At 43.8% G+C, this 27329-nt stretch overlaps 1 protein-coding gene across 1 annotated transcript in view; it reads right to left on the reverse strand.

Annotated features, from left to right (window-relative positions):
* TRIP11 (thyroid hormone receptor interactor 11) overlaps positions 1-27329 on the reverse strand; it is a 146689-nt gene that overhangs the window by 71717 nt on the left and 47643 nt on the right. Inside the window, exons 5-9 of the mRNA XM_029597808.1 lie at positions 22575-22643; positions 14277-14442; positions 6534-6881; positions 1195-1232; positions 695-793 (exon numbers count right to left, since the gene is read on the reverse strand). Coding sequence (XP_029453668.1) covers positions 695-793; positions 1195-1232; positions 6534-6881; positions 14277-14442; positions 22575-22643 — 720 coding nt within the window. The remainder of the gene's footprint in view (positions 1-694; positions 794-1194; positions 1233-6533; positions 6882-14276; positions 14443-22574; positions 22644-27329) is intronic.

Raw genomic sequence — 27329 nt, forward strand, 5'->3', positions numbered from 1 at the left:
AAACAAATCTGGACTCCCAGATGTGCATCTCATTCTCTAGACAGAAGCTACGCCTATCACAGGAAAACACAATGATTCAACATAGAAACAGATGAATGAAGCCAAACAATGATACTGTTGCTGTTAAAGTTGAAAATGCATCCACACTACACTATGGGAAAAAAACGAAAGGACATTGTGCAGTACAGGCCCCTGCTGTACCAGGGCATCCTTATGGTAGTAGGTTGTAAATAAACCTGCTGTCAAGGAACCATACACATTCTATACATTTTATAAATGGAAAAGAAGATTAGGGTAAGCTGTTTGAAAATTGTTCCTTGGATGTGGCCAGAGTAACCATGCTTCAAAGCTATACCAATATTAACATTAACTTGTGTGTCTTGTGCTTAGGAGCCTTTAATTTCAGTTTTTAGTTTATTCTGGCTGGGAATGTCAATGTTATAACCAAAAATAATTCAGAGGGAAAATGACTTTTCCACCAATTTTTCTCCTCTATGTCAAAGTCATTTTTCCACTGTTATAATACTGAAATTCCCATTAAAAATGAAATATAAACTGAAAACAAAGTTCCCTGTTGCTATTTGGTATATTACATTACCATACAATATTTATAGTTACCTACTTTAAGACTAATACCATTTCACAAGGTAACTAAGCCTAAACACTGTTTCTTCAAACGATACCTATCACTCACCTTTTCTTTTTCTAGTTTGCATTTTTCTTCCGTTAGAGTCTGCATGCACATTTTCAACCCCACAGTCTCTTCCCTTAAAGCTTGGAGATTCTCATCTGCCTGCAGAGAAGCATTTATAATTGGCATAAAAATTAAAATACCTTCTTCGCTTATAATCAGTCCTCCATAATAAGGATTTTAACAATTCATTCTAGGTCAGCACGATGGCTCACTGTCAAATGCTTGCATTGCCATGCAGAAGACACGGATCCCATTCCTGGGTCAGGGCCTGGGGTTACTGCTGAGGCACTGAGCAGAGGGTCTCAGCCACATCTAATGGCCAAGACTCATGGTGCATGTTTACACAGCTCATTATGGACGGAGTCCCTACTCTCATCAGCCTTGGCCGAGGATGGTCACAGCGATGGCTAAGTAAGTAGTGGGGAGATATATAAAAAGCAGTGGAAAATCGCAAATGAGGAGGAGATAGAGTCCTGCCCCCCCCAGAAAAAAAGGTTTACCTGATTCAAGTTAAGTCTCATTATCTCATTTTTGGCTCCTGGGAAAAAAAAAAAAGAATACTGATTATTAAGAAAGAAAGCACCTACACGAATGGTTGGCTATTAGAATTGAGAAATTGTTTTACTTAATCACTGTGTAAAAATATTAAATAAAACAACTGTGAACTACTTTGTGGCACTCACAAGAAGTCTGCAGGTTGGAACCTTATTATAAATCCCAATGCAGATTCTTTGAATCAGCGAATCTGCACTGCTGTTCCCAGCAGGTTCACCCAATAAGCAGATCTGTTGGAATCTTCCACAGATTCACTGGAGGTGGGGGTGGGATTTCAAAACTTTCCTCACTGGAGCTTAAGAAAAATTGAAAAGTCCATCAAACTCACCCAAGCTACAAGTTACACAGTTCAAGTTCTGCATATCTTATCACTTTACTAAATCTGATGTATTGTATTGCCTTTTTCCTTCCAAACATTTAACTACTCATCAGTAATGCTACCCAGAAACAGCTGACAGTATCTTCTCCCAGACACTGACTCCTTGCAGAATTTTTCTGAAAAACATTGACAGCATTCAAGAGTTTAAGGGATCACAAAGGGCACAAAGTCTCTCTTGCAGTCCAAGCTGCGACAAGGAAGTGAAAGTGCAGCATGCCCTGTCTTAGACACTAGGAGGCAGTATTTCGATACTCAAGAGATGTCTCCTAAAGGCTACACAAAACTGCAACTAAATCAAAGTCAACTTCCATTAAAGACACACAGCAAAGTTTAAGAATAATCCAAATTAGAGCTGGGCCAACGGAGTACTTTTGGAAATTCAACAATTTACATGTATAAGAAAATAAGAAGTGCCATGCTTGGTCAGAGCAAGGTCCATCAAGCCCAGCCTCATGCCTCAAAAAACTGTAGCGCAAGTAACCCTGCAAAAATACCAAAAACACAGATCTTTCTTATTCCTCTCTCCCAAGGATAGCAATGGCTTTACCTAGTCTTTCTGGCTAATAATGTTTTATGAACTTTAACTTCAGGAATTTATCCAAACCTCTCAAATCCCACTGTTAGTCACCTTTGGCAACATACTCTAGGCAACAGAGTCCAGAGTTTGATTATGCATTAAATGAAACAATGCTTGCTACAACTTGTATTAAATCTGCTAGTGGTTAGTTTCATGGCATACCCCTTGTTTTATATGAAATGAAAGGGTAAACAGCAGCCTTATTTATCTGTTCCAATCCACACATGATGTTATACATTTCTGTCGTGCCCCTTTCAGCCGTCTATTTCTCCATGCTGAAGAGCCCTAACCTGTGAAGCTACTCATCATAGGGGAGCTGTTCCATTCCCTTTATCATTTGTCACCCTTCTCTGCACCTTTTCTATGTCCGCTAAGTCTTTCCTGAGATGCACACAATACTCAAAGTGTGGCTTCACCATGGCTTGATAGAGGCAATATATTTTTTGTTTTATTACAAGAGCTTCCTGGGAGGCGACTCCAAATATAGAACCCAGCCTCGAGTACTTGTAGTTGGGATTATTTTTCCTTATCTATATCACTTTGAACTTTTCCACATTAAATTTAATTTGCCATTTAGATGCCCAGTCTCCTAGATTTGCAAAGTCCTTCTGCAGTACCTCACACTCAGCTGCTGTTTTGACAACTTTGAATAATCTCATGTCTTCTGCAAATGTGATCGCCTTGTTGCCCCATTTTCAGATCATTTATGAATATGTTAAAGAACAACACAGGTCCCAGTACAGATCCTTGTGGTGGCCTTACTATTTTGTCCTACATTCCATTCCTTTTAACAAGTCAATAATCCACAATAATACTCTGCCTCCTCTCTCATGACTTTGTAATTCCCCCGAGGACTCTCTCAGGGGGGACTTTGTCAAATGCCTTCTGAAAATCAAATACACTATATCAACTGGCTCATCTTTATCTACACGTTTATTTACACCTTCAAAAAAAAAAAATCAAAGATTTGTAAAGCCATGTTGACCCTTCCCTATTAAGCCAGGTTTATCTAAATGGCCAGCAATTTTGTTTTTAAGAATAGTTTCTAGCATTTCGTCCAGCATAGGTATCAGGCTCGCTGATCTATAGCGTCCTTGATCAGCCAGGGTTTTTAAAAATTGGCATTACGCTGCCCACTCTCCAAACTTCAGCTACTGTTGCTGTTTAAACGATAGGTTACGGATTTCTAATAACAGATTTGCAATTTCATGTTAAAGTTGTTTCTGTTCACTGGGGGGGATACTGTTCATGCCTAGTGATTTGTTACTCTTCAGTTTATCAGTCTGATCTATTACACAGAAATTTGCTTTAGTTTCTCAGATTGAACATCAAAGAATATTTCCGGTGAGGGTATGTTCCAAACATCCTTTTCAGTAAAGACCAAAGCAAAGAATTAATCCAGTTTTACTGTTACTTCCTTGGCCTCCCGGAACATCCCTTTTACCTCTCAGTCATCTAGTGGCCTAAGCGACTCCATCACAGGCTTTTTACTTCAAATATACCTGATATTTTTATTTTACCTTTTGACTTCATGGCAAGCTTCTTCTCAACAATTCACTTGCTAGTACTTATGCTCAAGATTCTTTTCTTCAATTGGGTTTGCTATTTTTTTTTTTTTTTTTTTTTTTTTTTTTTTTTAAAAAGATGCCCTTTTGGCTTTAACTGCCTCTTTCAACTCACTATTAAACCATGTTGGCAGTCATTCGAAAAAATGTATTTAGGTCTGCAAGCTGGTATTTTAAACATTCACACCTCATACAAACTTAATTTTTGCAAATGTTCCTTTTAGTCTTTTTGAATCTAATTTCCTCATTCTATCATAGTCTCCTTCTTAACATTATATGCTACCGCAGTAGTTTGACATTTATGTCAAATTTGATTGCATTATGATTGCTATTGCTAACCGGGCCCACCACAGTGGGTATTGAAGACCTAGATTTTAAATAGCTCCCTCACTTGTCAGTTCTAGATTCAGTCGCTCTATGAAAGTCATCTATGGCATCCAGAAACTTAACCTTTCTAGCATGTCCCAATGAGGCACTGACCCAATCAATACTGCGGTAAATGAAATCTTGTATTATTGTGTTGCCAATTTGCTAATTTCAGCTGGCATTCCACATTCTATTTCATGACCTTGGCCAGGTGGATGGTAATATACACCCATTGCTATACTCTTCCCCATCACACTTAGAATTTCTATTCATAAGAATTCCAGAGTATAGCTTGTTTCCTGCAGAACTTTTATCCTGCTTGACTCTCTCTCATCCTTAATATACAGTGCCACACTTCCACCAATTTGATCTGCCTTGTCATGTTGATATAATTTGTATCCTAGTATCATAGTGCTCTACTGGTTATTCTCCTTCCACCATACTTTTGAGATGCCTATTATGTCTGTATCGTCATACAATGCCATACATTCTACTTCTTTAATTTTACTATTCAGACTTTTGGTATTAGCATACAGACATTATAAAGCAGGTTTTAAATTTATATTCCTATTTGTATTCACAATTTGCTTATTAGCAAACAATACAGGCAGTTTAGTCTCATTCATGTCTGTGTGCTCTTTATTTACATCCATCTGGGCTATTTAAACCTTAACCACAACTCTTCTAATGGGATAAGAACATGCCATACTGGGTCAGACCAAGGGGCCATCAAGCCCAGAATCCTGTTTCCAACAGAGGCCAAACCAGGCCATAAGAACCTGGCAAGTACCCAAAAACTAAGTCTATCCCATGCTATTGATGCTAATAATAGCAGTGGCTATTTTCTAAGTCAACTTAATTAATAGCAAGTAATGGACTTCTCCTCCAAGAACATATCCAAACCTTTTTTAAACACAGCTATACTAACTGCTCTAACCACATCCCCTGGCAACAAATTTCAGAGTTTGTGTGTTGAGTAAAAAAGAACTTTCTCCGATTAGTTTTAAATGTGCCCCATGCTAACTTCATGGAGTGCCCCCTAGTCTATTATCTGAAAGAGTAAATAACCGATTCACATCTACTCATTCAAGACCTCTCGTGATCTTAAACACCTCTATCATATGCCCCCTCAGCCCTCTCTTCTCCAAGCTGAAAAGTCCTAACCTCTTTAGTCTTTCCTCATAGGGGAACTGTTTTTAACTTCCCTGTTGTGCAAATATCCTTAGAAGATACCTCCCTCTGAACACGTGCTTCTGAGTAACTTTTGGCTTTCTCCCATGGTCAAGTTTAAAATACCACTCTATAGCTCCTTTTTAGTTGCAGAAAGATTACGGTACATTCAAATACAGAGCTGTACCAGCTATCACCTCTCAGAAGGTAAAAAAAAAAGGAAAGAAATTAAGAAAATGAGTAAATTACATGGTTAATAGTTTTCTATTACCATACAATAAATATGCAATAGCAATCCTCGTTGGCATATCTGTATATACCTTCTAACTAAAAACATAAAAACAAGAGAGGACTTAAAACCAAGCTTATATATGGATTTTCTTGCAATTTTCAGTTTTGACCCTATTAAAATTTACCTCATCCTTATCATATCAATGTAATTAATTAGGGTAGGTGCCAAGCCCATGCTACACATTCCCTCCAACCCCAAGTTTGGACCTGACTGGTAAAATTTTACAGAACTAATCATGCCTTCAGACAGATTGCTTGCAGAAATTCAGTCTTTTAGCCCTGGTTGAAAAAAACTATTAAGACAAGTTACTCTTTATGCAAATATGCCTCTATAACAAAAAAGAAATTCATCTCCCCCTTCCAAAGATGACAAGAAAACCATCTACAACCTCAGGCATCAGTCCAATACTTTAATAATGAATACATACTATACACCGGACTTGTGTGAGTTGCAGACATTTATATATACCACTGAAGGGGCAGGAGATATCTAGGAACTCACAAAATATACAACAGACTCCTAAACATGTCCATCTTCCCTTGAGTAGGGAAAAGGAAAAGTGGTGTCCTGCTGATTTTCATTTCATGGGATGAGCCAATTGGTCCTGATCTGTTACACGTCTACCTACATATACAGGTTTAACATCTTCATGTGGGTGAAACCTGCCTATCTACTTATGTATCCAGGGATGAACAGTCAGAATCACAATTTAACCCTAAGATTATGCACATGGTTCACACGACACTCCCAGGTGTACTATGACCTCCCTTTCTAGAAGCTTACACTTTCTGCACGTCCCCACCACCTTCCAATGGCATCCTCGCCCTTTAACAGAAGGCTCCGGAATGCTGAGCTGCCAATTGAGAAATTAATTGCTTCCTTTCACTGCTCTAAATGATAGTTGTACACACACACAAATCTGGGTATGTTCATACCAGCCAGTGCTTCTTCTAGCTTCAGCACCTCTGCCTCCAACGATACTGTCCGCAGATTTTCTTCTTCCATTCTTACAGAACTTTCCAGATTTTGTACCTGAGTGGATACAGATTTCAGTCTCTCATTTTCCTGCACCATCTGACTTTTTTCCAGGGTTATTAATTCCTTCTCTTGCAGAAGGCTCTTCTTCTCTCTTTCTGAAGCAGACAACCTCTTGCTCATGTCTCTCACTTTCACTTCCAGCTCCTCGATGTCCTGTGCGCACGCGGCCTTTTCACTTTCCAGGGACCGCAGCTTTTTTTGCAGCTCAAAGACTGATTGATCAGTGACACCACCATCTGAGCTACCTAAAAACAGAAAAGTGAGGAGTTAAGAGTGAATCCAGTCAGTGACATTGAGGTTATTTTTCAGAGGTGTGGCAAGTGGGAAGTTAATGGGGCAACTTTAGCCAGAATACTCAGTGGGACTTGCCCACGCAAGTCTCCCACTGGATATACCCAGGTAATTTTAGGACAGCATCTGCTGCAGCCATGAAAACATAGCCAGGTAATGCTCAATATTGGCACTTCCCTGCTAAATGTAGGGCATGCCCATGGAAACCTCCCCACCCTCCCTCTTTTTAATCAGCTACATTTTACCTGAGCAAAATTTAGCCAGTCAGCAGGGAAGGAATTTCAATCTCGAGGTTTGTGCAGATAAATCAATCAGACATGCCCCTTTGAATATCAACCTCAATATATTCCACGACACAAGGAAAAAACTAAAGAACATTTGGGAGAAGGAGACATTTCCTTACCTGCTATTTTCCTTTCCATTAGTCCTGCTACCCCATTCTAGCCATTACAAGTGGGTTACTTCCCCCTACCAGAAGATGGAGACAGACAACACTGTTTTCCTGTGCGACATCACAGTCACTACACAGGTAGTGCCAGCAGGAGGAATGTAGTATCATTTTGACAAAGCTTCAGATCAGACCCACCTCCTACAGAACACACTAACCACTGATAACAGATTCAACCATGAATGAAAATTCCCAGCTCCTGGAAGGAGAAAGAAAGGAATACCACCAAGGAAACACAAAAGGCCCATTTTGACCTTCAGTCTCAACACAACCAAAACAATCAGACGGTTATGCAGCCATGCTTTCCAGGTGGATCCTGGACTGGTGAGGCAGGACTAATGGAAAGGAAATCAGTAGGTAAGGAAGTTTCTCCTTCCATCTCATCCTGCTACACCAGTCCAGCCATTACAAGCAGAGAGTATCAGAGTTTCAATTTCCAGGGTGGGAGGAAGAAAGGGCTGCAGCCCACCCTGTAAGCAGACTCCTCCCACACAAGCACATCTAGATGATAATGCTGATAAAAGCATTCAGGGAAGGCCAAGCAGCTGCCCTGCAAACGTTAGCGGGAGCTAGGGCGTGCACCTCCACCCAAGATGCTGACTGCACCCTGGTGGAGTACGCACACACCAATTCACAAGGCTTTTTTGCTTCAGCACATAAGCCAACTCAATAGTGTCTTTTATCCAGCAGACCAAGGAAGCCTTAGAGGCTGCCGCCCCTTTAAGGGTCCTGCAAATAGAACAACACTTGTCTGACCTGCAGATGTGACTAAGTAGTGCAGAACTATCCACACACCAAGGAGAATCCAACCTGGAACCATAAAACTGCTCAAAACAGTTTCCAGACACGTATATACACCAAGGATGTGAACTATTTCTGCATCTTCAAAAGCGTGGAAATCACTGCTGGGGAATACCCTTTCCTGCGGAGCCACTTTTGCTCAAAAGAAAGGCCATAAGACAAAACGGAGCTGGATCCTCCATGACCACAAGCCCTTGAACCAAAAGGTCCCACCAAAAGGTCCACTTGCAACCAGTCACGGTCTGCATGGCCAATCCACTGTCATGAGAATGACCCAGCTGCTATCCAATTTTATTTTTGGAGCAGCCTACCTATGAGCACCCATGGAGGAAAGGCACACAGAAGGACACCCTCCAACTAGGCCTGAACTAGGGTGTATATGCCCATTGACTCCTGGTCTTGGCGCCGACTGAAAACACAATCTACTTTTGAATTCCCTTCGGTTGACATGATATCCACCTGCGGCCAACTCCACCCACAACAAATTCAGTGAAACACATCCTGACTCAACTCTCATTCTCCAGAATCCAACCAGTTCTGGATGAGAAAGTCTACCTGACATCACTGGAAGGAGCAGATACAACCTCTGCAGGAGGCCAACGCTCCGAATACTCTATTCTGGGGATTTTCACTCAGCCAGCATCATTTCCTCCACCTCCGGGTGGAGGGAGAAAGCTGCAGTGGTCTTTCATTTGCCCTTAATGATAGAATCCCACTTCGAGGTCTCCTGTGGTTGCGATTCTTCTAGGCAAAGCCAAGCAATCACGGCACTTATCTCATCTCAATGAAAAAGACAGATAATGGAATCAGCTTTTGGGATGGGCATGAGCTCTCCCTCCTCCAACAGATACATACTATCACCATCCTCTGGATCATCCTAAGCTGCTGTTATGGAGAATAAAAATCGCAGAACATTTAGATGGACATGGTTTGGTGGGGCTCAGCCAGCATGGATTTGCCAGGGGAAAACTTGCCTCACAAATCTTCTACATTTTTATGAAGGTTGGATGAACATGTGGATGGAGATTAGCCGATGGATGTGGTGTGCTTGGATTTTCAGGGGACATTTGACGGAGTCCCTCATGAGAGGCTTCTGGGAAAGCTGAGAAGTCATGGGATAGGAGGCAATGTCCTTTTGTGGATTGCAAACTGGTTAAAAGACAGGAAACAGAGTAGGATTAAATGGATTGTTTTCACAGTGGAAAAAAGTAAACAGTGGAGTGCCTCAGGGATCTGTACTTGGACCGGTGCTTTTTAATATATTTATAAATGATCTGGAAAGGGGCATAAGGAGTGAGGTGCTTAAATTTGCAGATGACACAAAATTATGCCGAATAGTTAAATCTCAAGTGGATTGTGATAAATTGCAGGAGGACCTTGTGAGACTGGAAGACTGGACATCCAAATGGCAGATGAAATTTAATGTAGACAAGTGCAAGGTGATGCATATAGGGAAAAATAACCCTTGATGTGGTTACATGATGTTAGGTTCCACATTATGAGTTACCACCCAGGAACGAGATCTAGATGTCACAGTGGATAATACATTGAAATTGTCTCAGTGTGCTGCGATGGTCAAAAAAGCAAACAAAATGTTAGGAATTATTAGGAAGGGAATGCGAATAAAATGATGGATGTCATAAAGCCTCTGTATCACTCCACTTGCTCCTCTCTTAATGTGCTTGTTCCGAAAGGACTGAAACCTTCCTGAAGTATGAGGTGCTTGGGACTGTGTGTTCCTATAAGGTTTAAAATGCTGCAATCCTCTACCCTTGGTTCTTCAGGGGGGAGGAGCGCTATGTTCTTTTGTTCCTGTCTTCAGGTAATCGGTGTACTTGGGATTCACCCCATTTGTTGGCTAACTTCTCCAGTTCGCTTCCAACAGGAGAGATCCTTAAAGGCATTTTTGTGAGATTCGCCTTGGAAGTCGCGTCAGCCGGCCAGTTTCAGAGCCATAATTGTCTTCTGGCCGCCACTGCGGCAGCAACACCCCTGAATGTTATGCGCATGACGTCAGAGGTAGCATCGGTGAGGAAGGAGACCGCATGTTCCATCGCTTCTCTGGGCGTGGTAGCGTCTCTGGAGAGGATCAAATAGGAACGTGCCACCAAGGCGCAGCAGGAAGCAATTTGTAGCGTCATTGCTGAGACATCGAAGAACTGCTTAAGGATGGCTTCCAGCCTTCTGTCTTGGGCATCCCTTCAGTGCCGCTCCTCCCTCCACAGGGATTGTGGTGCGTTTTGAGACACCACAGATCATAGCGTCCACTTTAGGGAAGCGTAGAAGTTCCTTGGCCGTGGGTTCCTACGGGTATAGGGCTTCTAGTGCCTGTCCCCCTTTAAAACTGGCCTCTGGAGCATTCCATTCCAGGTCAATCAGTTCCTTGATGGGCTCTAACATAGGAAAATAGCATGAGGCTTTATGGAGGTATACCAACATGGGATTCTTTTTTTGTTCCAATGTAGGGTCCATGCCTGGACGACCCAGTGTCTTCATAGTTTGGGACACAAGGGCTGGTAATTTGTCTTTGTGGAAGAATCGGAACATGGTCCGGTATGGTTCCATCCCTGGGGGGATTTCCCCTTCTTCCAGGGAGTCTGTTTCCTCTTCTGAGGTGTCTGGATTCCCAGCCGGGATGATTTTGGTTAGGAGAGGCATGTCTCGAGAGCCTCGGGAGATGCTGGGAAGGACTTGTGCTTCCGGCAGAGTTTGAGGCAAATGGACAGCCGGGGCTGGTTGCACCTGGACAAAGGTTTGCAGCCCTTTGAAATATTCCACCCAGGAGAAAGTTCCTGGGTCCATGTTGATGCCAGGAGGGATTGTGGTGGTAGCCCCAGAGGAACTTTCCTGTGGGGGCATCGAGTTGGACATGGTTAGGTCCAGGGTGCCATCATCAGTGGTTCCGGATCCTGCTCCTGGCTGTAGGAGGTCTTGATTGGGGCTCTCCCTGGTTCTGTTTGCACTGCTGGCACAGAAGAGATTCTAATTCAGGCTGCGCAGCTCTCAAGTGGCAGGCTGGGCAAAGGAAGGGTCCCCTTGGCCTTCTTGGATGGTGGTGCCATTGTTTGTGCGTGTGCAGGGCTTAAAAACTCATCCATGCGAGAGTTATGTGTGTGGATGCTCTTAGTTGTGCGTGTTGGGAGTGCAGAAGTTATGCGCAGTACATACGCACAAGTTATGCATGCAGGCAGCGGATTTTGTGCGCGTGGCACAGTTATGCGTGCGGCCTAGTTGTGTGCGCCGCTGTGCGCACAACCCAGATGTGCGCGCAGTTAAGCGTGTATCCCTACGGACGCGCTCAAGTTAGGCTCCTCGGGCCTCTGGCCTGCTCCGCGTGTACCGACGGTGAGGGGGGGGGGGGAAGATGGCGCCAACGACCCCGGCAACAAGATGGCGACCCCCCTGGAGGGTTTCCACGTGTGTGGACCCTCGACCAGATCAGGGCCTAGCCAGAGGGAGGCTGCTCAACCCGATTTAAACCTCGGAGGAAGTTCGGTACGGCTGTTCAAGCCTTGGAGACCGGAAACAGACGAAAAGGTTTCTACCTTACCTGGTCTCGGCGCTTACCGGGTGGTCTCCAGCTGCGGGGGGGAAGAGAGAAATACCTTCACCGTCTCGCTCGAATCTGCACCCGCTGCCTTTCAGCCACCCTGGGGGCAACGTCCTCGCCAGGAATCGGCCGGCGGACTAAGGCTCACCTCTGAGGGATATCGAATCGACCTAGCAAACGTCTCGACTGGGGGAGGGACCGTTAGGTTTCACCGCAGGAGAAGCAGGGCTCTCTTCTTAAAGGTAAATTTTCTTCTTTCTTGTAAATGTTACACTATTGTCTTTTGGATAGTGTCCGCATTTGCTACGGGAGACTGAGAAATACTGAAGAGCTAAGCATGCTGCACGGGTATATGTAGACTGACGTCAGCTTTGAAATCTGACTCAGTCTCCCATCTGCTATCAGGAGAGCACAATACCCATTGGTCCTAGGTCCATCTGGCTACATGCTAGGAAAGGCTCCATCCATCCTGCTTCCCAGCGTTTGTTTCCAACATGGCTGCCATTCCCTCGCAGCCAGAGAGAACAGCTTGGCCTACCCAAGCTGACTGGGTCACCCTCTTGTCCCGCTCAGCTATGCTAACTGTCGTGGTGCTGCTCTCTCCCTGTGACACACGTTCTTCAAAAGACTGCCAGCAAAAACCACAATCACTGCTTATGGCAGTAGCAGCAGTGCTTCCCGCACTCAGCCACTGCTGATATAACGTGGCCCTGCTGCATGCTCCTCCTACCTGCTCGCTTCCTATCACTTGCAGCTTCCCTAACAAATTCCTTGCCCACATTACATTGCTGCGACCGTTCCTTGGCCTCCTGCAGTTGCTCTCCTCAGCTCCCTCCTCCCTTCAATGGCTTCCCAAACCAAAACAGTGGCTGCATTTCCCAGCAGAAACTTTCTGCCTTTTTTTTTTTTTTTAAAGGAAAGAAACAGCCCCACTGAAGAATCAGCCCCGAGGTAACAAGAGAATAAAAACTTTCCTGAAGCCGCTGGCTGTGCCAATTCCAGAAGGGGGAGTCAGGTCCTCGTTGGGTAGAGAGGGAGCCAGACCTCTGACTTTCAACACCCCACCGAATCTGAGCCGAGACAGTTCAGGGTCATGAGCCCTTGCTCGCCCTACTCAACTGGGGGATGGTCCCTCACTGAACTCTTATAGGTTATAAGTCTCTGAGAGGTCAAACACTGATTGGTCTTTCCTCGCTCATTTGACCTTTACCGGATTGAATGAAACAGTTTTTGGGCGCCAAAGCCAAGCTATTTAAATGTCTGTGTTTAATCGTTATCTGTAAGGACTCCCGGCATGACCATGTATAAGCAATGAAGATATGTTTACTTTTCGGTCCTTTGTTCCGTTGCTTATTCCAAATCATTTGTCCTCACAATTTTAGGGCTATCGTTTACCTGTTCTTTATAGTGTTTGAGCCACTGCCTCCATAGTCCTTCCCAACGCAGCCTTTTGTTAGTGAAACACGGTGTCCTTGTTGGGGGACATACTGACCTTTGCTAAGATGTGCTTTGGAAGTTTGGAGTCTTCACTAAAACTGAAAGTTATTACCATTGAACACTCTCTGGAGCATGGAGAGTCAACCTCTCCATGCTCCCAAGTTTATAAATAGATATCTTCTTGAGCGTGGACTTACTCTGATTTGCTTTCAGCCCTCACAGAACCTAACACCCCCAGGAGCAATGATTTTACACATCTACCATCTGCTGGAGACAGAGAAATACTGAGGGCGTGCAGGTAATATGCTAGGTTAAGCAGCAGTGTCAAAGCTTTTATTCTCTGTCTCGCAGGGAGGCAAAACCCAGGAGTCTGGACTGATCTAGGAAATGAACAGATAAATTTTCAAAGAGTTACACATGTAAATGTAACCACTGTAGCAATTTTCAAAAGCCATTTATCTGCGTTGTGTGCTTAACGCTGGTAAAACCTATTGACAATTCAATGGCATATATAGTAGCAATTTTTCAAAAGCTCACTTACGAGTAAAGTGCATTTTACAAGCATAAAACCCAGTTTTAAACATGTAAATGCTTTTGAAAATCAAGCCCTAAAGTTGTACCTGAGGCAACAAAAGATGAAGTGACTTGCCCAAAGTTGCAAGGAGTGTCAGCAAGATTTGAACCCTAGCTTCCCTGGGCATAGTAATAGCTTAGTTTAAAAAAAAAAAAAAAAAAAAGCTTTCTAACTGCCATAGTTGTATGGGGAACTTCAGCATGAAGATTTTTTTTTTTTTTTTTTTTTATTGTGCAGACATGTAAAAAAACCAATATTTTTAAATTTTCTGAGCTTGAAAGTTCTTCCTGTTGGTTTTAATAGAAAATCCACTCTAGACCAAATCTACTCTAGATGCAAACCACTTAATGTTTTATGCATCACAAACTAACCATACCAGAACATTTTTCAATAAATAAGAAATACAATAAATAACTTGATGTGTGTTCTTTTTTTCTGATTAACAATGCTGATCACATTAATTTAGATTACAAGCTAACAGTCAGGTAGTGTCTGAGGGATGGGTCAACAGCCCTTAGAACTGAAACACAGAAACAAACCTTGATGGATTTGCTCTTCCAGCTCCTCAATTCTCTCTTCATATTCCCCTAGCTCTTCTCGGTGACGCCGAGTGATTTCTGCCAACTTCTGACGGTGTGCATCCTGCAATACCGAAAGCTCATGCTGATGTTCGTCTATTTCCTGACTTAACTTCTGTTTCAGCTCCTACAACGACAAAGTGTAACTTAAAAAAAAAATAGAGCAGTGAACAGTTACTTATTTGTTTTCTGTAAATACTGAGCTGGACAGGCTGTCTTTAAGAGTTTAAAAAATAAATAATACTGACTGGCAAGAACTACATATGACTTTTCAATGTGTTTTCTGGCTGAAAAGTGGTTACTGTCCTCTCAGCTGCCGTCTTACCTTATACCTTGCTTTATCAAAGAGGCTGAACTGCATTTTAGTGGAACTCATAGTTTAACCCACTGTTATGCGAAAATCTTACTGCTGATGCAGCAAGGAGTTTTGCATATAACACTGTGTTTTCAGTTAGCATCCTGGCATGGAAATGCCATGTTAATGAAGGCATTAGCTATTACTCCTCAATGCAGAGAGATGTGCTGGCTTACCTTGTATTTTCTTTGTGCTGAAAACTTAACTCCCAGTTTCCAAGGCTAATGTTAGTCTAAGGCAGAAGCTGGAGTTCTAGTGCTGGGACCTATACTCTGCATTTTATCCACAGAAAATGCACAAACAGCATGTTTTCCATGTATACGACAATGCACACAAAAAATGTGTGTGCCAAACTTATATTTTATGCGCATGTTTTCTGGGCATAAAATATGAGTTATGCAAATAAATGACTTCCTGTGTGAAAAGTCTTTCTTTGTACACTTAGCATACCATTAGCTTACTGCATTGGGGGTTAAAAAAAATTAGTTTGTGTGTTGATAAGCCATGGACTGAATTTCAAAGCACAACTTTCTGCTTTGGCCCCAAAGTGTGAGCCTTCTGATAGAACTCAGCAAGAGAGATACAGAGAATAAAAAGCAGTTCCTGGCATGTAAATATATAACCAAAAACAAAACAAATGGGATACAAAATACCAAGTGTAATAATCCCGGTCAAATAAGCCAAGTTTTTTGTTAGATATGGCTTGTTCAACCGGGATTATTACACTTGGTATTTTGTATCCCATTTAAGAACATAAGAAATTGCCATGCTGGGTCAGACCAAGGGTCCATCAAGCCCAACATCCTGTTTCGAACAGAGGCCAAACCAGGCCACAAGAACCTGGCAATTACCCAAACACTAAGAAGATCCCATGCTACTGATGCAATTAATAGCAGTGGCTATTCCCTGGTTGTTGCACCTTAATCTGGGATTTGTGGACTCTTTTTTTGTCTATGTAAATATATAAAATAGATTACCCTCAAGGAGAAGCTAGTCAGGGGAGATCTTGTATATTTGATATTTTCATTGTTAACTGCTTTGTGATTTGTTGGAGAAAGGCACTATATCAATAAATAAATAAAACAGACACTTAAATATCTGACAAGTAATACTGCAAAAGAAGCAGGACAATAAAAAGGTGTTCTGGAAAAGGAGAAATTTGCAGGTGGTCACACTGTGGCTGGCAGCTGGGATGTATAACAGGTTAGTGGTTAGAACAGTGGACTATGAACCAGGCGACCAAGGTTCAAGTCCTGCTGTCGCTCCTTGTGACCTTGGGCAAGTCACTTTACCCTCCATTGCCTCAGGTACAAAAACTTAGATTGTAAGCCCTCTGGGGATAGGGAAATACCTACAGTACCTGAATGTAAACCGGTGTGATATCTCAATTGAGATGAATGTCGGTATATAAAAACAATAAATAAAAATAAATAAAATAAAAAATCTATGTAACTACGTAAAAGTTACTTTTACCTTTCAATGGCATATGATGCTATTCACCTGGCCACGAGCAATTCAAACAATCTATGGCAAAACTGTGGTCAGTGTGCTATAGAAGAGACATTTAGGGCCTGATTTACTAAGCTTTATTTCTACAGAGGCCTTAGCCCTAAAAGAACCTTAATAGATCAATCCCTAAATTTGATGCAATCTGCAAAAAAAAAAAAACAAAACCCAAAAAAACCCCCTCATTATATATATTCACAACTCTGCTTCAGGAAAAAATATTCTAAAGACGTGTCATTTCCCTTTGAAAGGCAACACAGAAAGGGATACAATGGGGTAGAGTAGATACTCAAAGAGCTGCTGAATGGCGAAGTTAGTCAATTGATTTTAAACAGTTCACTTTATCCAGCAAGTCAGCCACAGCGAACTGGCTGAATATCCAGTTAAAATCTAACCACATAAAACTTGTGTAGTCAGATTTAAGGAACCATTTGAACAGTTGCACTTTGGAGAGACAAATAAGAACATAAGAAATTGCCATACTGGGTCAGACCAAAGGTCGGTGCATCAAGCCCAGAATCCTGTTTCCAACAGTGGCCAATCCAGGCTACAAGTGTGAGCCTTCTGATAGAGCTCAGCAAGTACCCAAAAATTAAGTCTATCCTATGCTACTGATGCTAGTAATAGCAGTAGCTATAGCAGTAGCTATTTTCTAAGTCAACTTGATTAATAGCAGTTAATGGACTTCTCCTCCAAGAACTTATCCAAACCTTTTTTAAACCCAGCTACACTAACTGCACTAACCACATCCTCTGGCAACAAATTCCAGAGTTTAATTGTGCGTTGAGTGAAAAAGAACTTTCTTCGATTAGTTTTAAATGTCCTATATGCTAACTTCATGGAGTGCCCCCTAGTCCTTCTATTATCCGAAAGAGTAAATAACTGATTCACATTTACCCATTCTCGACCTCTGCTTTTAAATGTAACCAGTTAGTTCTAAATATCATGTTAATCAGCTAAATCTGAAAATTTCACCTAGGGCACATCCCTACTTTTTTTTTCAGCTAAATCTATGCACAATGATTTTCTATATACAGATTTTAGTTGGATAGAGGTTGAGGGGGTGTAAACTGGTTACATTTATATAGCTAAAAGCCAATTTTAATTGCATAAATCTTTTGCATAATGACCCCAAAAGCTCAATTACTAGAACCCTTCTGAGGGTTATTTATTTTAAAGTCTTATATCCTGCAAATTTGCAACAGTTCTATGTGGATAACAGATACAAAATTAAAACATTAAAATACATTACCTAAACAAAACATATACCAACAAAATCATATTAAACTAAACCATATTCTACTGTAAATCATTTTGGGTATGCCTGCAAAAATAAAAAGCTTTTCAGTTTCTTCCTAAAAACCTTGTTTTCTATGCACAATTCCAAGGAAGATTATTCCACAATGTTGGTCCATTAATTGAAAAGATTTTCAGCCTAGTACCTGCTAGTCTAAACTCCTTCACAGTAGGAATATCAAGCAATTTCTGGGCTTGTGACCACAGTGGAACACTGCCAGAGTGTCTAAAATTCAACAACAACTATTACAGACTACACTCAGAATCTAATCAAAACCCAAGAAATTAAACAGGTTTCTGATGAAACCATTACTGTTCTCTTACTATTACTAACGTATATGGTGCCACAAGATGTACACAGTAATGTACAAATATACAGCACAGGAAGGCACATGGAAAACATCCCTGGGTTAGTGCATCATGCTCCTTCTCTATCCATATTCAAAGTCCCATCTAAAAAATAATCTTTGTGAGGTTGCTTTTAAATCTTAAACTCTGGCTCCTCCTGCTCATAGCCTTGTGGATTTTAATCAGTTTATCGTAATGGTCATTTCCTGAAACCTGTTTGTCTTGACAATATAACAATGCAGTAGGAGTAATAAAATCTTATTGGCTAAATGCAGCAGGAGTTTGGCTTTGTTGACCTATAATGTGAATGATGAAACTTTGATTCTCTGGATAAAACAGGTGCTGGAAACAGTACTAATACAGGGGCCGATGCAATATGGTGCGCAATATGGTACCCGCAAACTGCACTGTTAACGTGCAGTTTGACGCGGGTAAAATAGGCGCTAAATAATCCCCTAATGCAATAAGGGGATTAGCGCCTATTTAACCCGTGTCTAACGCGGAGTGAATGCAATAGCGCCCTTCACATGCAATTCACTCCCGATGCAAAAAGAAAAATGTGCGTCTCCAACGCACATTTAACTGTCATCTATTAATGCCTGCCAGGAGCAGGCGTTAAGATGTGAACATTGAAAAAAGAATAAAAATAAAAGAACAAAAAAAATTTGACGATCGGGCCCATCACAAAAACCAACGCAGAGTTAATCAGCGTCTGTTTTCGTGGCTATCCGCCGCTAAGAAAAACAGACGCTGATAAACCCGGCATTGGTTTTAGAAGCCCATGGGGATTACTCACCCTCCTCTCCTCCAGGTTCCACTCACATCTCTGGATGCGCCGAAGAAAATGAATAAAACAGACGAAGCGCTTCCCTCCCAGGGCTCCACGCAGCCCCCTTCCCATCCCAAGGTTTATGTGGCCCATCGATCCATCAACCAACCCCACCCCCTTCCTAGTGTCTCTCAGCCTCAGCGTCTGTACAGCAGTCAGGGAAACAGTCTGGGTTCGCGTTAGCATCCTTGCTAATGCGAACCCCCTAATTTAAATATTGCATGGCGCCCCCCCTTTGGGGCGCCATGCACGTGTTAAGAGAGTGGGCGCTGACAGTTTGCGCCTTTATTGCATCGGTTGTAATAGGATGCATTTCAGGATCTCAATACAGTTTATATATGGAATTATAAAGCCCATACATATGATCATCTCAGGGTTTGAAAGTGGAACTCCCAAATATGGTGCATAACACTGTTAGAGTTTCCAAAAGAACCAAAAAAGAGAAAGAACAAAGTTGTAATTACAAATCAAGTGGCGTCCAGACTCCACAATCTTGAGGTCCCATGGATCTTTGGTAATCTGGTGCCACTCTCAAGACCATAAGCCATTAGTAAGGTGATTTGGGGAAAATCCACAGCTTATTCCTGGGATAAGCAGCATGGAATCTATCGACCATTTGGGATTTTGCCAGTACTTATGATCTACATTGGCTACTGTTGGAAAAAGGATATTGGATTTGATGGACCCAGTATAGCAAATCTGATGTTTTTCAGGTAGTGCTGGATTCTCCTCCCTAGAGAAGAAGATGGTTGCTGGGTTTGAAAGTTATTCAAAAACTTGGTCCAGGCTTTGGCTAGACTTGTTTTTGGTTGGCGGTGCTCATGCTGTCAAGTGCGACTTGGAAGTTGTTGCTACTGCAGACGTAGAGATAGCATCTGGTATCGTTGGAATAGCCAGAAGGGACATCACTGATAATATGGTCTATTAAAAGCACAGTAAGGGCACCTTGCAGATGACTGTTCGTTTTCCCATGGAAAGGGACTAGATCACTACATTTTGTACCTTTACTTGAATTAGTTTCTCTAAGCTCTTCTCTGTCTCCATCTGCTGGAAGGAAGGCAAAACCCAGCAGTCTGGACTGATCCAGGTACATACAGGGAACTGTGTTTACCAAAGCATGGGACATCAACCAGCTTGTCGTGGACATGATTACGTAGACTACTAGTCCTCAATTAAGCCATGCAGCGCACGCAGATGGATGCGGTGATATTGAACACTTCATAGACTAATCAAATAAGATGGCATCTAAGAGTGGTTGAGAATATGCCATTTGCCTTCACCGGGGGGAGGGGGGGGGGGGGGAGAAAGGATTTAAATTTCTCTATAATCATTGAATCATGTAGAAGTGAGTGGAGATTTTGGCATTAAACAGTTTTCAAACACCTTTTTACCAAAACTGTCCAGTAGCCTGGGATCCTTCCTTGGCAGAGTATTCAAGTATATTCTTGTTTTCCTTGCTCTTAAGATTGGTGGGGTAATTGCAATATTCCAAAGCCCAGGGATTTTTGGACTTTATATCTGAGGTCTAGTTTCCTTGCTACTGGGGCACAGGAAATAGTTCCCCATATTTTTGTTTGCAATTCTTGGATACAGTGCACAGAGATTACTGCTGGCTCCACGTGCATTTCTAGAATTTGAAGGAAGCCAAATACATGTGCACAAGGACCTTTGTTCTTACACAGTAACTCCAAGCACTTTTTCCAGCTTGCCCAGAAATCTGCAGTAGGAAAGGTCCTCTGGTGGAGACAAGTGTTCTGGATGGTCCAGGAAGGGATCCCCATTCACCCTTCTCCAGAGCCTAGGACCCAAATGATAAGAAGGTGACTGAGGTGGACATCTTCTGACTGGACTTTGCAACAAGCAAATACTGTGGACTGAGACCCTCACAAGGGTTCTGATGGAGCATCCATCCGAACCAGGGATACTGGGATTCCTTGTGGGAGTAAATCCAACATCCTGGATAGGAGAGGTTGGAAGGATTCCTCCTTAGCCCCTACAGAGTAAAGCAATCCTTCACCAACTCTGCTGTCTGGTCAAGGTGCCTATGTGTCCTTTGTCCTGGCATGGGTGGTAGAACATCCTCTTCTGATACTAGAATGGAATCCTGCACATCTTCTGGGCTCTGTAAAATTTAAATTGGAGGTCAATAAGACTTGAGAGGGACCAGACAGCAAATGGGATCTGGAGTCCCCAGCCATTCATCCTTGCTCCAATAATCTTGTTCGTTTAAGGGCTCTGGTAATTGGAAGTGTTAGATGTACTGTATCCACCCTCTGTTGGTCAAAATTTTGTGCAGGCCAGTTTATAGCTGCTTTGGAAACACTACAGCACTATGCATAGACAATGCAGCAACCTGTCCTGATGGTAAAGGTATCAAGAACCAATGCATTTCAAAAATTTAGGGCTTGATGCATCAAGAATTTATGCATCTACGGCATCAATGGTGCTGATGTATTGTGCATGAACCATGCTTGGTGCTTTTTGTGCGCTGGCTGCTCCTCAAAATGGCATCTCTCCAACACATGCTTTTGCTTACTCAGTCTTAAGGATTTGGCTTGTTCCACCGATGGGGGAGAAATTTTTGAGCTCCTGCTCAACTGAATTCCTGGGGAAGCAGATGAGACTGCACTTTGGGAGGAGGGTCAATAGGTTTCTGAGAAACACACACAGTTCCTCCATTTTCCAGGCCTTTGATCTGCAGGGATATCCGGTAACAATGGTAACAGCTGGCTTGATTGTGGTCCGATCCCAGGCAGCGATTAGCAAAGGTTAGGTCCATCAGCTTGGAGAAGAGACGGCTGAAGGGGGATATGATAAGAGGTCTTTAAAATCATGAACAAGTAGATGCAAATCGGTTATTTACACTTTCGGATAATAGGACTAGGGGACACTCCATGGAGTTAGCAAGTAGCACATTTAAGACTAATCGGAGAAAGTTCTTTTGCACTCATGCACAATTAAGCTCTGGAATTTGTTGCCAGAGGATGTGGTTAGTGCAGTTAGTGGGTATAAAAAAGGTTTGGATAAGTTCTTGGAGGAGAAATCCATTAACTGCTATTAATCAAGCTGACTTAGAGAATGACCTCTGCTATTACTGGCATCAGTAGCATGGGATCTCCTTGGTGTTTGGGTACTTGCCAGGTTCTTGAGGCCTGGTTTGGCCTGTGTTGGAAACAGGATACTGGGCTTGATGGACCCTTGGTCTGACCCACCATGGCAATTTCTTATGTTCTTATGGACATTCTCCTACCACAACCCACGATGAGTGGGTCAGTCTCTGACCCACTCACCGTGGGTTGCTTCTTACCAGACATGGCGAGGTAAAAACATTCTTAATTTTTTTTTTGATAGCACTGAAAAGTGCTATTGGGGAACTACTGAGGCAGTGAGACTTTAAAGAAAAAAAGTTATCAAATTTTCACAGAAAAAAAAAGAGAGTAAAGACAATACATTGAAAAAAAAGACAAGAGGGTTCAAGAGGAAACAACCGAGCAGGAATTCCCACGTATGCTCAGTAGAGTTAAAGCTCTACTAGCTAAAAGAGAGGTCCATTCAGTGCCGCCAAATGTCTTCACCTAACACACACGTACGCAATTGCTAATTCAGTTCTGCTTATTGACGGAAAAGTATAGATGCATCTGGACAGAAATTGAGAATCATATCCCCAAGGCAAACATCTTGATAGCGCCAAAACATAGCTACATCAGGTACTAGGATGGTGTATTCTGAAGGATGAAGCAAAAAGATGTTCATGCAGATGTTTGGTTGTGATATATACCTGGTTATAACGGCTCCTTTTATAAAACTTGGGACTTTACTAGTTTAATAGTAGTTTAATACTCCTTGCAAATAGATTGTATTTTCTTTTAATTATGAATAAGATTACAACTGATATCATGATGAGCAAGAAAACTCAGTGTCTTACTTTAATGGTGGATTGTAACTTGCAGATTTCACTCTGACCAGTTTCATCTGTTCCTTGCAACTTGGAAGTCTAGAGTGGGGAACAAAGCTTACATTAGATCACAATTACCCTGAGAAAATATCTACATAGAAAAGGAAAACTGGATCTTACCTGCTAATTTTCATTCCTGTAGTACCGCAGATCAATCCAGACTCCTGGGTTTTGCCTCCCTTCCAGCAGATGGAGACAGAGAAAGTTTCGCAGGCATCGCCTCTTATCCCAGTGTGTCACCTGCATTTCCTCAGTATTAATCAGTACCCAAACAAAATATTTAACAAAACTATCTACCAATTAACTCTTCTATCCCCCAGAACAAACAGAGGACAAAGAAATTTGTAAGTAAATTTAGAACACTTCTTAAAAGGACTAATGGGAAACCTGTGCCATTCTTCAGAATTAATCAGAATTGTTAAAAAAGACAGATCAAGCAGACTCTCTAAAATTCCTCTCCACCACTGAGCGGGATCCGGGACTGATCTGTGGTACTACAGGAATGAAAATTAGCAGGTAAGAACCAAGTTTCCTTTCCCTGTGGGTACCCAGATCAGTCCAGACTCCTGGGATGTACCAAAGCTTCCTTAACTAGGGTAGACCTGCAAAGAGTCCCGCTTGAAGTACACTTTCACCAAAACTGCCGACGACCGGGGCCTGGACGTCCAATCAGTAATGTCTGCCAAAGGTATGTAAGGATTTCCAAGAAGCCGCCCTGCAAATTTCTTGCAGCAAAACCAGTTGGCACTCTGCCCAGGAGGCTGCCTGAGAATGGGTAGAATGAACCCTTAACTCCTCCGTGATGGATTGACCATTACAGATGTATGTGGAACCAATAGCCTCCTTCAACCAACTCACTATTGTGGCCTTTGATACCGTCTGACCCTTTTTTTGCACCACTCCATAGTTCAAAAAGGTGATCTGACAATCTGAAACTGTTAGTGACCTCTAGATACTGCAACAAAGCCCTTCTGACTTCCAAACATCTTAATTCCTTTGCATGAGGCATATTAATCTCTAGATTTGTAAAGGCCGGAAGCTCCACTGACTGACTTAAGTGGAACACTGAAAATCCCTTCAGCAAAAAAGATGGAACCATCCACAGGGAGTCTCCGGAATCCGAAATCCACAAAAAGGAGTTCCCTACATGACAGGGCTTGAAGTTCAGATACCCTTCTGGCTGAACAAATCGCCACCAAGAAAATCACCTTCAAATTCAGATCTTTTATGGTGGCTCTCAAGAGGTTCAAAATGGTGTTTCGCACATGCCCTTGAGGACTAAGTTAAGGATCCAGGAAGGGCACAAATGTGACGCACAGCGAAGGAAATGCACCATATCCGGATGCGCAGCCAGAGTTGCTCCATGAACCTTGCCCTGCAAGCAGCCCAATGCAGACACCTGCACGCTCAGGGAACTAAAGGACAAACCTTTCTTTAGGCCTCACTGTAAAAAGGCCAGAATCTGCGCCACCGATGCTCACAGAGGATCAAACCCCAGATCCGTACACCAAGACTCAAAAACTCTCCAAACTCGGACGGACACCAAGGAAGTAGAGGACTTGCAAGCACGCAGCAGAGTAGAAATAACATCCTCCAGATATCCTTTCTTCCTCATCTCCTTTCAAAAGCCAAGCCACTAGACAAAAGCAATCTGCTTGATCTGAAAATATAAGGCCCTGCCGTAGAAGATTTGGTAGAGGGCCCAGCCTCAGGGGGCCGTCCACTGTTAGACTGACCAGATCCGCAAATCAAGGCCTTCGTAGCCACTCCGGAGCCACGAGAATAACCTTTCCTGGGTGGACCTCTATCCTCAGAACCTTGCCCACCAAAGGCCATGGAGGAAATTCGGAGATCAGAACATGTGGCAAAGGAAGCACCAGGGCATCAACACCTTCCATTCTGTGTTATCTTCTGCGACTGAAGAAACGCTGTGCCTTGGCATTCCTTTGGGTTGTCATCAGATCCATGAGGCATGCCCCATCTGCGAGAAATGAGGGTCATTGCTTCCTCCGATAGCTCCCATTCTCCTGGATCCAACTGTCAGCTAACAAAAATCCGCCTGAACATTGTCAGACCCCTCTATGTGCGACGTCGCTATCAAGGCCAGATGCTGCTCTGCCCAGGGCATCAGCATCTCCGCTTCCAGAGCAACCACTCGACTTTTTACCTCCCTGGCAGTTGATGTAGGCCATAGTCGTCGCATCTGACAGGACTCTGACTGCGTGGCTGTGCAAGAGTGGAAGAAACTCCTGTAGAGCCAACCGTACCGCTCTCATTTCTAGTCGATCGATGGACCAGCACGCTTCCTCCACCAACCATTGGCCCTGTACCGCCTGGGACTTGCACACAGCCCCCCAACCAGAGAGACTGGTGTTGGTAGTCACCACCATCCACCGAGGTACCTCGAGGTCCACTCCGCGGCACAAATGGTTCCGGCCAAGCCACCATGAAAGACTGGACCTGGTGAACTCTGTAAGTGGTAGAGGAAGATTTATTTATTTATAAATAAGTAAAATAAATAGAGGAAGATGAAACTGCTCAGACATCGGATCCCACTGGGAAAGCAGTGCTCTCTGCAGAGGTCTCATAAGAGCAAACGCCACTGGACCAGCTCCAAGGTTGAGGCCATGGAACAGAGGGCCTGCAAGTAATCCCAGACCCTAGGAACTCGGACTTCCAATAGTCTCCGAATCTGCGACTGCAACTTGCAAATCCGCTCCTCTGTGAGAAAGACCTTCCCTACACAGGTATCAAAATGTGCACCCAAGAAGTTCAAGATCTGCGAAGAAGGAAGATGACTCTTGGCCAGATTCACTATCCAGCCTAAGGATCTCAAGCGGTGCAAGACCATTTCCACCACCTGACGGCAAAGGTCCTCAGACTTCGCGCGGATGAGTCAGTCGTCTAGATCAGCGGTTCTCAACCGGTGCGTCGCGACACACTAGTGTGTCGCCAAGCACCGGCAGGTGTGTCGAGTGGCTCCCGGTCCCTCCCGCCGTTGCCGCCGGGCTATCAGCACGTTCAAGCCCAGCGGGAACGGCAGCGGTGCAAAAAAAAAAAAAAAGCTGTGGCATCCGCGGCTGGCCTTTTCTTCTTCCCGCGCCTGCATTCCCCGCCCCCCCCCCCCCCCCCAGACCCGGAACAGGAAGTGGTGCGCGGGAAGAAGAAAGGCCGTGCAGCAAGAGAACCCACGCCTCGCGCGCCATCACGGCACACATGGGGAAGCGCTGCTGCGGCCGTATGGCCAACCGGTCTTCCTGTTCGGGGGGGGGGGGGGGGGAGCGGAAGCGCCGCGTGCAGCTTCCGCTTCCTCCCCCCAATGCAGGAAGATCAGCTGCCTCTCCTGCTGCCACCGGCCTCCTGCTATCTTCGGGCGTCGGGCCGTATGGTCCGCCAATCTTCCTGCTGGGGGGGGGAGGGAGGAAGCGGACGTTGTGCGCTGCGCTTCCGCTACCCCCCCCCCCCCGACAGGAAGTTCGGACGCCCGAAGATAGCAGGAGTCCGGTGGCAGCAGGAGAGGCAGCTGATCTTCCTGCATTGGGGGGAGGAAGCGGAAGGGAAAGGAGAGAGCAGCATGAGCCTCCCGCGATCGATGGAATTCTTCCTTCTTGGCCTGCGGGGCCTGGAGGAGGAGGAGCAGCTACCGTTTGTGCTCGGGGGGGGGGGGGGGGGGGGGGGGGGGGGGGGGGAAGGAAGTGAGTGATAGAAAGAGAGAGAAACAGCCAGCCAGCCTGTGTGTAAGTGAGAGAATGTATTTGATCGAGAGTATGTGTGTGATTGAGAGAAACTGGTCAGAGAGCTGATGTATGTGTATATGTGAGAGACAATGAAAGTGACTGCTCAAGGAGATGACTGATGTGTATGTGAGAGTGTGAGACAGGGATGTGTGTGTGTGTGTGTGTGAGAGAGAGAGAGAGAGAGAGAGAGAGAGAGAGAGAGAGAGAAAAAGCATGGAAGTGAGAAATCTGGGTATGTGAGAAAGCATGGGAGTAAGTAGCCTGGTGTTGTGGGGGTGTATGTGAAAGAAAGCATGGGAGTGAGAAGCCTGATTATGTGAGAGAGCGCATGGGAGTGGGAAGCCTGTGTGTGTGCATGTATATGAGAGAGACTGGTTGGTAAGGTGACAGTGTGACTGGTGTGCATGTGAATGTGAGAGAGAGAATGTGATTCAGGGAATGAGAAGCCTGTGCACGTGGAGAGCGAGCATGGAAATGAGAGAGAGACTGGGTGTGTGTGTGTGTGTGTGTGTGTGTGTGTGTGTGTGTGTAACAGAGAAAGTGATTATGGGAATGAGAAGCCTGTGCATGTGAAGAGAGTGAGCATGGGAGTGAGAACCTGGGTGTGTGTGAGACACAGCATGGGAGTGAGAAGCCTGTATATCTGAAAGAGAACATGAGAGTGGGAAGCCTATGTGTGTGTGTATGCATGAGAGAGATCAGGTGACTGGTGTGTGTATGTGAGAGAGAAAGAAAGTGATTATGGGAATAAGAAGCCTGTGCATGTGAAGAGTGAGCATGGGAGTGAGAAAGCTGGGAGTGTGTGAGATACAGCATGGGAGTGAGAAGCCTGTATATCTGAAAGAGAACATGGGAGTGGGAAGCCTGTGTGTGTATGCATGAGAGAGATCAGGTGACTGGTGTGTGTGTATGTGGGAGAGAAAGAAAGTGATTATGGGAATGAGAAGCCTGTGCATGTGGAGAGAACAAGCATGGGAGTGAGAGACTG

This window comes from Rhinatrema bivittatum, chromosome 4 (assembly GCF_901001135.1).
Source record: "Rhinatrema bivittatum chromosome 4, aRhiBiv1.1, whole genome shotgun sequence".
Lineage (NCBI taxonomy): Eukaryota > Metazoa > Chordata > Amphibia > Gymnophiona > Rhinatrematidae > Rhinatrema > Rhinatrema bivittatum.